Source organism: Melampsora larici-populina, assembly GCF_000204055.1.
Source record: "Melampsora larici-populina 98AG31 unplaced genomic scaffold MELLAscaffold_19, whole genome shotgun sequence".
In the NCBI taxonomy this organism is placed as follows: domain Eukaryota; kingdom Fungi; phylum Basidiomycota; class Pucciniomycetes; order Pucciniales; family Melampsoraceae; genus Melampsora; species Melampsora laricis-populina.
In genome coordinates, this window is record NW_006768783.1 from 950,411 (window position 1) to 962,488 (window position 12,078).

General features: G+C 35.6%; 4 protein-coding genes across 4 annotated transcripts; 3 read left to right on the plus strand and 1 right to left on the minus strand.

Annotated features, from left to right (window-relative positions):
- Positions 1-623: 623 nt before the first annotated feature.
- MELLADRAFT_63381 (uncharacterized protein) lies at positions 624-2,378 on the plus strand (the record flags this gene model as incomplete). Its single annotated transcript, XM_007410195.1, has 2 exons — positions 624-1,446; positions 1,534-2,378. The coding sequence occupies 2 exons, from the start codon at positions 624-626 to the stop codon at positions 2,376-2,378; spliced, it is 1,668 nt and encodes a 555-aa protein (XP_007410257.1).
- Positions 2,379-3,157: 779 nt separating this feature from the next.
- On the plus strand, positions 3,158-3,856 carry MELLADRAFT_36137 (uncharacterized protein; the record flags this gene model as incomplete). Its single annotated transcript, XM_007410196.1, has 1 exon — positions 3,158-3,856. One exon carries the CDS (start codon positions 3,158-3,160, stop codon positions 3,854-3,856), a length of 699 nt encoding a protein of 232 aa, XP_007410258.1.
- Positions 3,857-7,035: 3,179 nt separating this feature from the next.
- Positions 7,036-10,026, plus strand: MELLADRAFT_116536 (uncharacterized protein; the record flags this gene model as incomplete). The annotated part of the gene is made up of 9 exons (XM_007410197.1): positions 7,036-7,298; positions 7,381-7,788; positions 7,879-7,964; positions 8,050-8,389; positions 8,480-8,538; positions 8,631-8,773; positions 8,846-9,087; positions 9,171-9,364; positions 9,450-10,026. 9 exons carry the CDS (start codon positions 7,130-7,132, stop codon positions 9,600-9,602), a joined length of 1,794 nt encoding a protein of 597 aa, XP_007410259.1.
- Positions 10,027-10,262: 236 nt separating this feature from the next.
- MELLADRAFT_106730 (uncharacterized protein) lies at positions 10,263-11,179 on the minus strand (the record flags this gene model as incomplete). Its single annotated transcript, XM_007410251.1, has 6 exons — positions 10,263-10,314; positions 10,389-10,426; positions 10,556-10,582; positions 10,670-10,692; positions 10,785-10,913; positions 10,996-11,179. 6 exons carry the CDS (start codon positions 11,177-11,179, stop codon positions 10,263-10,265), a joined length of 453 nt encoding a protein of 150 aa, XP_007410313.1.
- Positions 11,180-12,078: the final 899 nt, after the last annotated feature.

A 12,078-nucleotide genomic window follows, 5' to 3' on the forward strand; every position in this document is an offset into this window, starting at 1 on the left:
TCAGAAATTTTGGAAGTGATCTCTATTCACTTGTCTCTCTGCTTGGTTGTACTTATTGAACCAGTTGTATCTTTCATGGACTCATTGATTAAAGGCTTGATGATCACTTTGAAGTGTTTCACCAAATCTATCCTTGCTTGTTAGGTTCTTTTGAAGATTGTAGATAGATTCCACCTATAATTTCTTAGTACTATCTCGAAGTATGTGGATAACAAGAATGTTTGGATAGGTTTTGTGAGTCTTGAAATTAAGAAAGGAGATTTGATTGTTCTTGATGAGTTGATTGGAATTGGTGTATGTAAAGTGAGTTGTAATGTGTTGATTTGGTTTTTACCTTTATCGGGTTTTCAAGAAAGGGTCTTTGTACGCATTTAGTGAGAGGTCTTTGTTCTGATTTCCAAATTCGAAACTTTCCAAATCGAAAAAGGTAAAAACTCAAAATCACTCACTCTCACACTTCACACTCACACTCTAAGCTATCATCATCATCATCAACAGTCTTATTTTACTTTTTAATGTTCACAAACGAGACACCGATTAAATCACGTCGTCAATCTTTCAAATCATTCACTCATCAACTCTTAATCAATCAACATTCAAAATCATCAAATCAAAACCATCCAATGTCAAATCCATCAAACTCTTCTGATCTGATACCTCCTCCAACTCCTTCATCTCCTCCTCAATTACCTCAATCAAAACAACAACAACAACAAACACTACCTTCAGCATCTCTCATTCTTCGTCAAACCAACAAACTAAACCCACGTTTACCTAGACCTTCAAATCTTGCTCATTCTACTATACCACATTCTTATGCTTATGGGGCAGCACCAACAGTTTCAGAACTATCAGATCAATCTTCAACTCATCATCGTCGTAACACCAATACTCAATCAAACCCAACAACCACAACCGATCAACCAACTGAAACTCGTACACCACAACCTATTCCAACTAATTCATCTAATACTACATCTGTCATGATTGCATCTGCATTCGAAAGAGCTCGTTGGGCAGCAAGAGCAAATGAAGCTTTATCAATCAATCAAACCCCATCACAATCGCTAAATCAACCAAGACCTCAAGATCCATCACCTCCACCTATCTCTCCTTCAAGTTTGAATCAACAAAATCAGATTAAGAAACGTAGAAAGAGTAGAAGATCATTGGATCCTAGTTACAAATATAAACCGGGTGATAGTGCTACAAGTGATAGTGAAGCAGGTGAAGGAATTGCAGATAAACGTGATAAACGGGAAAAGAAAGCTGCTGCTGCGGTGGCTAATCAAACTATTACTTCTAATTCGAAACAAACTAATAAAAAACGTAGAAGGACGACTACTCATCAACGAGATAGTGAAACTGATAGTGAAGAAGAAGGTGGAGAAGGAATCGCTTTAACTCGTGGACGTCGTTCGATTAAACCTCCAACCACATTTGATAGTAAGTTTCAAAGCGTTTAGTCTTTCTAAATCGCGTACTATTTTCTAATCAATTACTTTTCTCTTACTTTTTTTGATTTCTTTTTAGATTCGAATAGTAAACCAGCACGTAAAAGAAAAGCACCCAATCCAAAAACACCTAGAAATGGAACAAGTAATATAGGATCTGAAACCGAAAGTCATCAAAGTACATTAAATCAATCTACTAGAAGACGTACTGTTAGTAATAGAGGTACATCAGATGGTAATAGAACAGATGATCAAAGTTCAATTGTATCTAAACCACCGACTGCTACATTTTATCTCGAACATCCAGATAGTCCAGAAACGTCTAGAATCCCAAATGAAGAAGATCATACCATGGGTACTACTGATGATAGTCGATTCACCCTTGGAACTGGAGTTGAAAGTTATGAATATGAAGAAGAAGAACGGATTGTAAAAGCTTTAGAAGCAGAAGAACGAGCCAATCATCATCATCAACCAGCTCATGATGAAGCTTCTCAAGAGATGGAAAACTCGGTATCTTTAGAAGATTCTCAAAACCGTTCATCTGATCTAATGAGACGTAGTCAAAGTAATAGTCATCATTCGGATTCTTATCAACGTTCTGATTCGGGTTTAATCGAACTTGAACAAATCGTTGCAACTTCTAAACTTCAATCACAACCTCAACCTAAACTACGTAAATTACCTATCAACAAACCTTCGAATCATCTGAATCCAATCACACCTATTGAAGAATTAGATGAAACTAGACTTTCTTCTCCTCCTCCTTCTTCACCTATTAGAAAAAGTTCTAGACAGGCTGGATTTGGTACTTTGGTTGGGTCTAAAGTTTTACGTCAAGTTTCTAAACTTTCGAAATACTCTGGTTCTTTTTATTTGAAATCGGCTTTATTGATTTTCCTTTTAGCTTTAATGATCAGTTAAGTTTATACTCTTTTCTAAGCTTTTTCTTTTGCTATGTTTCTGTTTTGAATAAAGATGCTAATGGATGAATGATGAATTTGGTTCAATTAATAGATTCGATTCGAGTAGGAGATTTACCAATGTCATTCTTTTCTCGAAAACGATCATCACCCAATGTATTTATAAAACCCGAAAAACCGATTGAAAATATAGAAGAATTAGTGTCTAGATTAACGAATTTAGAAAGCACTTTATCTAAAATCTCAATGGGAACTGAATCGATTACTAATTCATTAAGTACATCGATTTCAGAAACAAGAATTGAAATGTTTCAAAGGATCGGATCGATTGAATTATCAATCGAAGATCAAATCCGAATGATTGAAGCTGTAAGAGAAAGTCATGAAGGCAAATTGATTAAAATTGATACCAGTTTTTCAGAAGTACGTAAACAAGTCAGTTTAGGAGCCGTTTCGATTGGTCGATTAGAGAAATCTTTGGCTGGTTTGAATAAAGAGATTATTGGAATTGAAGATCGAATCCAACAAGCTTTGAATGATCAATCTAATTCAGTCAATCAGGAAGGTTTGAATGGCATTCTCATGGATCCTGTCACTGGTGAATGGAAATTAGATTCTAGATTGATGAATTATTTAGAAAGTCTTTATGTGAGTCGAGAAAAAGTGGAAAAGAGTTTGATGGAAAGAGATGAGAAATTAAGAAATTGGATATCTAAAGAGATTGGAAACCAACCAAGCGGAACCGGAAGAGTAGGAGATGGAAAGAACTTTTTGAATTCGATGGAAGAGACTGATGAATTAAATCAAATCATTTCACAATCTATCTTAAGATTTTCATTAACCGATGGAGGGATCAATCAACCTGATTATGCACTTTTTTCTGGAGGTGCTAGGATCATACCTGATTTAACTTCTGCTACATTTGATATCAAACCTAAAGGATTCATTAAATCTACTTTATCTTCTTTAATAGGAAGAGGAAACTTAGTGATCGCAAGAGGTCCATCCACTGTACTTGAACCTGATCGATCGATCGGAAAGTGTTGGCCGATGAATGGGAATCTAGGACAGATTGGAATCGCTTTGGCACGAAAGATTGTGGTTAAAGAAATCGTCATTGAACATGTTCAGTTTAGTTTGGCTTATGAGTTGGATTCTGCTTTAAGAGAATTTGAGGTTTTGGGCTATGATGAGGTGAGAAAGGTTTGGAGAACGTTGGGGAATGGAACGTTTGATATCTTTGATTCAAAGGTTAATTCTATTCAAAGGTTTCAAATGAATTATCCATCAGAGGAAGAAGATGATCAATTTGAAACTGGTTTAGTGGTCTTGAAGGTTTTGTCGAATCATGGAAATTCGGAGTTTACTTGTTTGTATCGGATTAGAGTTTTGGGTGAAAGAAGGAACCTTGGAAATGGATTGGTTGATCATCAGTCTTCATCACAAGAACAAGAACAAGAACGGATTGAAATGGTTTGAGGGTTTGGAATTTGGAATTTGGAATTGTTGGATTGGAAACGAAATGGGTTGGGAAAAGCTTGAAAAGTTGGATTGGGTTTTGGTTTTCTTTTGTTTTGGTTTTTGGTGTAGTAGGAATAGTAGGAATAGTAGGAATGGTATATATCTTGTTCATCTTTTTTTTTGGTTTATATATATCTTACTGTTCATTTTGAAATTATGGTTTATAAATCAATCAACATATATATAGATAGATAGATAGATAGGATAGAATACCTTGTGTTTTTCATTTTTTTTTTGGTTGTTTGGTTCTTTGATATAAAAATATACACTTGTTTCCTTTTTTTTTATTTTGATGTGTTGATTGATGGATTGGGTTTTTTTTTGAATTTCTTTTGCTCAATTACCATATGATCATTTAGATTATTTTTTTATTTTTTTCTTTTGGTACGGTTCGGGGTTTGGTTTTCTTTTTGGTCCGATGATTTATTCACTCTTTTTTGGTTTGGAAAAAAATGGTGATGGAAAAACACACACACATACATCAAGGGTTTTGTTTTCTTTTATACTTTATTTAACACTTTTTATACTGAGTACATTCTTTTCTTTTGTTTACTTTTTCGTCGGTTTGTATATTTACAAAAAAAGGAAATCACAAAGGGTGAAGATCTACTTTACAGTCATAGATGGATGTCAAAGCTTTCAAATGTATTTTTAAGATCCCCAGTTGAGTTTGGATTTGCAGCCCATCTGATTGGCAACAATCAGCAATAGATATCTTGCCAAAGGTTCCAATTGGTGTCCAATCACAATTCACAACCTCCTGAGGCTGTAGCCAAGAACACCACCTCAGCCTACTTCATCTGACCAACTCCACCACCAATGATTTCCCCTTGCAATGTCTCAAAGGAGCTTATCTCCAACCCTCTTTCCCATGTCATTGCTGGTCTCTGTCCTCATCATGACCAACAATGAAAGACTCAAAACACTTGTCCTTATCTTGTTTGGCACTTATTTGATACACTTTGAAGTATCTTGACTCTTCTCATTGTTCTCAGACAACCTATTCAAAGTGAAACCTCTCTGACTAAGCAGGGGAACAGAGGTCATCCTGCTTGTGCCCTCAATGAAACCCCCCAACCAGCTTGTCGTATTGCATTTGCAAGATCTGTTATCACTTCCTCAGCAGGTCAATCTTAACTGTACATTCAGGATTTTCTTGTTGTTAGCTTGGTCTATTGAATAGATTGAATATATCAACTTTTATGTGATTTCTCACAATTACATATCAAACCTATCAATTTCTTGAATTCTTCAATTCTACTCCTTCCATCAAATCTCTTCTTTCAATCATTCCTATACATATACTTTCCATCAAACAAATCAAATCCACTCTACTCTACCAATACTCCTTCATGTCCTTCTTCTATCATGTCTAAAGATGAAGCTGCCAGCTCTTTAGAATTTATTGATAGTCCCCTTAATTGTTGTTACCTTCTGATCCTTGTCCACTCCACTCATCTCCATTGCTAGATCAAAAAAACCAAAACATAAGAGACCCAAGCAGAACGTGAAGAGGTTCAAGACCTTGGTCCTGACTAGTGGCAATAATCCTCACACCCAGAAGTCCTGTGGTGCAAAGGATGAATCAGTCTCAAGAAAGATTACCTGGTATTCATGTCTAGTAGTAGGGGTTCCTGAGTGTGACAATAAAAGTTGAGATTATGTTGCACCAACACTCACGTCTGATGCTGAAGGAAAACCAGCTGGATTGATATTTGAGTAAGTGATTTTGATTCTTGCTTCATATACATGTACTGTGCATCTTTTACTTGTATGTTGAACAATGACTGATTTTTGAGGTTGATACTTTTAGACATCTTGCCCTGTTGAAAAGTGTGGTGGAAACCACTTTTAGAGCCAATGTACATGATCTAATTTCTAAGTGGATATAAAGAATATATTTTGATCTGATGGGATTTCTTCTGCCACTCAGGTATCCACAACCATGTCTGGCCAGTTGCCAAGAAGGCTGATGTGTTGGCAATGCAGGAGCTTGTGGAAGAGGTGCCAAAGAACCCACAGGTAGGTAGCTATGTTGGTTTTGAAAGTAATTCCAAATTTTATCTTTGGAAATAGGTTTCTTAGTTGTATTCTGATATCTGACAATACTGATGTCTTTGCTCTTTGAAGGTTGGCCAGGTTGGGGCTGGGCAGACCATCACCCCCACCATTTATTGTTATCTACCTGGTGTTTACAAATTTGTCATTGATCCATTTACTTACTAACTTCTCCACTTTAGCAATGGACTTTGATTAATATCAGTGTCTCTCTCACATACAAATGTCCACAATATGTTCCAGTCCAAATGGATGGCCAAGCAGCTGGTATGTGGTGACCAAAACAGCTGGGTCTACTCTGGTGATCTCCTATCAGACATCATACACCAATTCTTCTGCAACATCAATTTACTCACCACATGTGAATAAATTGCTGGATCCCATTTTAACTTACCTGGATGTTGGGACTTGATGTCTACTGCTATCAGGCTCATTTCAACATGATCCTTCAACAAATCAATTTGGATGATCTGATGTGTCACAAATGGGACTTGTTGGTATAACAAGTGGTTGAATTTTTAGTTTCACAGAAAAAAGGGTTTATTGCTGCTTACATGGAAGTTTTCAACAAAGTCAACCCATCCCAAGCTTTAGATAACTCGAAGGAGTCTCATGAAGACTTCTGTCAGTCAGTTACTTGGGTCAAATAGAAGCAGAACATAATTAATGCAAGTCATGTGGTGAGCTTAACATTTCTTATTTTCCAGTCATTTCTCTTCACATCCAAGTTGAAAGCTTACCCATGCATGGAACTGACTTCTTTTCATGCTGTTCATACTTTTCTTAGGGTGACTTCAAAGTTCAAATGGATGGCTCTCAAATTGCTTGAACCAATCAACCAGATGGCCTGACATTGAGCCAACAATGCAATCAGCTGGATATTCCCCAAAGCCAAAGCCAGGCTTGGGCCTTTGCTGACGGAATACTTCTGGCATCCATGCCATGCTCTTTTCTCCTACACTGCTGCTACGGGTTATGTACATATGAGAAGTGAATTGAAATTTAGAGAAATTTGATTGGGGTACCTACATTACGTAATCATACATGAACATACAGTTACCCCACACCTCTCCACATCTCACTAGACTCGAGCAGTTGACCTTAAAACGTCATCAGACCGATCACATTTTACCAAAATAAAACAAAACTCAACAAAATACATACATAGATAGCATGTCAACTCAAGTAGAAGAATATTATATTGGAGTAGACGTAGGAACAGGTTCAGCAAGAGCTGCATTGGTTTCATCTTCAGGTGAAATCTTGGCTGAATCAAGTTATCCTACTACTACTTATAGAGATGAAACAAATCATGATATCTTTGAACAATCAACTGATGAAAGTAAGTCGTATGATTTCAATCAAAATTCAATCATTCAATTTGATCAAAGGGTGATGCTGATTCCTTTTGGATTGTGTTTTAGTTTGGAATTCGATTTCAAAAGCATGTAAAGATTGTTTAAGAGAATCAGGTATAGATAAATCAAAAGTAAAAGGAATCGGATTTGATGCAACTTGTTCATTAGCAGTATCAGATAAATCAGGAAATCCAATTTCAATTCATTCAAATCCATCTACTCATCCAAGAAATATCATTTTATGGGCAGATCATAGAGCTAAGAAAGAAACCGACTTGATCAATTCAACTGGTATGAATTTATTGAAATATGTGGGTGGTACGATGAGTTTAGAAATGGAAATTCCTAAAATCCTTTGGTTAAAGAATCATTTGAAATCTGAAACTTTTAAAAGTTTGATGTTTTTTGATTTACCTGATTTTTTAACTTTTAAAGCTACTGGTTCTTTGGCTCGTAGTAATTGTTCTTTAGCTTGTAAGTCTTTCTACTTCTTCTTTTCTTTGGTAACTCGTTTTTTTTTGATCGGTCCGTCTTTTTTACGGTTTTCTATTTTCTTTTGTAAAGGTAAATGTTCTTATGTTCCTCCAGGGGTTGAAGGAAGTGAAGGGTGGAGTTCAGAATTTTTCAAAAAAATCGGTTTATCCGAAATTGTAAGTCTTTGGAGGAAAAAAACTAAAAATCTGATCGAAAAATCAACAACTCAATAATTTTTATATCTTTTTTGTTAATAAATAGGCAGAAAATGATTTTGAACAAGTAGGAGGTATACCAGGAAAAAACGGATTGATCTTAACAGCAGGTCAACCAATCGGACAAGGTTTAAGTCAAAAAGCAGCTGAAGAATTAGGTTTATTACCAAATACACCAGTTGGATCAGGTGTGATTGATGCTTATGCAGGTTGGATTGGTACTGTTGCGGCTAAGATGGAAGGAGAAAAAGAGTCAAGTTTGAAAGACTCGGAATCTAGACTTTGTGCTATTGCTGGTACTTCTACTTGTCATATCGTTCAATCTCATTTACCGGTTTTCGTTCCTGGTGTTTGGGGTCCTTATTTACATGCTATCTTTCCTGGTTGTGAGTTTTTTTTCTGTCTTTTTTGTATGAACGTCTGTATTTTGAAAGCATGTTCAATGATTGATTCTTTTGGGTTGGGGTTTTTTAAAGATTGGATGAATGAAGGTGGTCAATCATCTACAGGTCAATTACTCGACTTTATCATAGACGTCAGTAATTATTCTACATTTCGTTTCATTTCTTTCATCATTCACTTTCTTATTTTTGTTGATGAACAAACTATGTAATTTCATTTTTCTAGACTCATCCAGCAGTAGAAAAATTAAAATCATTGGCAAAAGAACAAGGTTTAAATCATTTTGTGGTTTTAAATAATTTACTCAAAAGTTTATGTGAAGAGAAAAAAGCTCCATTTTTGACTTATCTTACAAAAGATTATTATTTGTGAGTTTATTGATTTAAATTGATTTAAATTTGATCGAAATCTTACAAAAAATGGTTCATTGATTTTTATAGGTACCCTGATTTACATGGAAATCGATCACCATTAGCAGATCCTTCAATGAAAGGAATGTTAATTGGATTAACCTTGGATAAATCTTTAAATGATTTAGCTTTAAGATATTTAATTACTTGTGAAGCTATTGCATTACAAACCAAACAGATTATGGTTGAAATGAATCAAAAAGGTCATCAAATTCGTTCGATCTTTATGTCTGGTGGATTAGTTAAGAATCCCATCTTGATGGAACTTTTGGGTTAGATATCGAATCCTTTCTTATTATCATTTTTGTAAAGATCTTAAAGAACTGATGGTTTTGGTTTTTGATTTGACTTTTAGCTAATGTTTGTGATGTACCAATCCAATTACCTGCATCACATTCTGCTTCAGTCGTACTAGGATCAGCTATGTTAGGCAAAGCAGCTTATGTAACAACCCAAGATGAACGATATAAATCAAATCAAATCATTGATAATCAAGTTAAAGCTGAAAAAATGAGCCATGAAATGAAAGATAAACTTTGGGAAATCATGGTACGTTTCAGAAGGAAACTACTCACAAAAAGAAAATCTGGTCTCGTTTCTGATATAGTAATGACTTTTTCCCCTTGGTGAACAGGTTGAGATGTCTAGACCTGGTTCAACTGTTAAACCTAATCTTGAGGTAAACTCTAAAGAGAAAAAATTATTAGATGTGAAATTTAAAGTGTTTTTAGAATGTATCGAATTACAAAGAAAATGGAGAAAGATGGTAAATGAAGCTTTAGCTTAAAATCAATCAATCAAGCAAAAAAATCGGTCTTTACTCTTCTAAAGAAGGCTATTTAGATTTTTTCGATCATTTTTTTTTCCTTTTTTGCTGATTTCAACATCATTCTATGGTAACTTGAAAATAGAGGCTCTTCTCATACATCCAAACATCACCATATCTCTTCTTGATTCTTTTCTCGTTCTCTCTCTCTCATTAAATTTTTTTCTTCTTTCTTTTTCTATTTAAAATGAAGCAAATGAAGAAAAAAAAACAGATGACTAGAATTTTTTGTTTTGATTTTTTGAATGAACAATGATCTTTTTATTGAAATGTAAAATAGTTTGTTTTTTTTGCATCAAGTTTTTTGAAGTTGTAAATTGCATTTTAAATTTTGAAGTTTTTGACTTTTCTGAAAAATCAAAAATTGATTGAAAGATTAAACCCCTAACCAAAAACTCACAACAGCTCTTAATATCACGAAGAACTTTCAATGAAGTATTGCAATCCACATTTTGTTGATGATTTTTCCAGGGGCTGAGCTGCATGTCACTCAAGCACTCACGGAAAAAAAGCTACGCCAGTTTATTCCACTGGCCCCAAGCACAATTCGAAAGGTTGGTATAATGTAGGTAGAATGGGTTTAAACGCTCTCAGACGGCCTCAGAGTAACAACAAAGCTACCTAAACTTCAAAAGTGTTGCAACAAGCTACTGGTACTACAATGACACAATGTCTGACAAGCACAATAAGAAAAAGGGAAAAAATCATGATCAAATCACCATGTAGCTCAGCAAGCTGCATGCTAACTTAGTTTGGTGGTTTGGGTACAACACAGTTGTAACAAGCTAGAGAAAAATCATGTTAATGTCAACATTGACAAAATCTTGAGCATTTGAAGCTACTTGTATTCCTATCACAAATAATGGAATCTTACTGTGGTGAGTTTCTGCTACCAGAGCCCCGCCGCAACTAACTGTGACTGCCATTTGTGGTAACACAGGCTTTGAAACCAGATCAAGAAAAATCAAGTAAGCCTCATTATGATCAGGTAGTATCTTTGGTGGGAATTATTTGAAAAGTGAACTTACTAGTAGCTGTGGTGGTGTGGCATCTATAGCCAATGTTGCAGATCACTTTAGGCACTATTGGGTTGGCTGAAGCACCCACCTTGAGCTTTCCCAAGAAGTGGGTATCATGGCTAACCAAATAACAGTGTTTTGTGGCTGATTCCAAGACTGATGTGAACCTGTCTTGCTCTCATGTGAAGAGTTTTGAGTATTAAGTTTCTTTGACCAGTGCATTGAGCAGTGTAGGTATAAAGCTTGTTACAACCTAAATTGTATGGGATGTGATTAGTGAACAGTCTTGAAATCATAACACCAATCACTGATCATATCACTGAAACAAGACTTACCAGGTTTTCTAGTGTTAACCCGGGCATAAATGGTGCACTGGAATACTTGACCATTGGTAGTAGCTTTGACCAAATTTGATGATGATACCCGCAGGGCAAAGACAACAACTGGGAAGACTTGTGCCAACATGATGCAAGAGTTTGGAAACATATAAAGGGAGGGTGTTTGAAGATAATATGTCATGGGGTAAAGCTAGATTTACTGCTGCTGAAAGCGCTGACCTTTATAGGGTTTCTGGAGGCAGTTCACTTCACCACATTTTCAATTTGGGGTGCACATCATGATCCATCATTTGAATTCTCCAAGGTTCTCTGCTGATGTGCTGACTGATGTAAGAGCTGGATGAACCTAGATGAGCTCCTTGCACCCAAAACCCACTGACAGGCTGCAGATGTTCACAAAGCTTGGACAATTTTGTCAGCAAACCTCAAGCAAATGGGAATTGAAGATGGGAATTTGGTGAGGAATTTCTGACCAGAAATCACATTCTGTAAATTTTTTAATGCAAAAATGAAACATGCACCACCAAATAGACACTTTAAATTTTGCCAAATGTGATTTATCAACAGAAATTGCTTAAGTGAACACACCCTCAGCTCTATGGCGCTATCAAGATGTATGCAGTGATTCCCCCAACACTTATCATGGAAATTCAGAGAGTGCTATGTTGTGGCATTGTTGAATCCAGTGTGTGTGCTATCACATACTCACAATGCTTATCCCCATGGGAATAAGAAGAGCATTGGAAGGTGAAAGTAGGCCTACACAAGAATCCCTCCTCCCATCAGATAGTTTTCTAGATGAACAATCTAGGATTAAAAGAGAAGATCTGATGGTTGAAGTAAGTCCTTTCCCTAAGTCTCATCTTCATCAAAAGATTATTACATCAAGAACCTCTACTTCATCTTATTCATCATCAAATCATGATTCAATGTGTTTCTCTTATGAATGAATGTATTATTAGTCTTTCTGTTATGTGACTTTTCCCTCTTATTTTCATTTTTCATTTTTTATTTTTATTTTTATGTGATTGTCTAATTAGTGAAAACTATGTATGTTATATGTTATTGAATACCTTCATT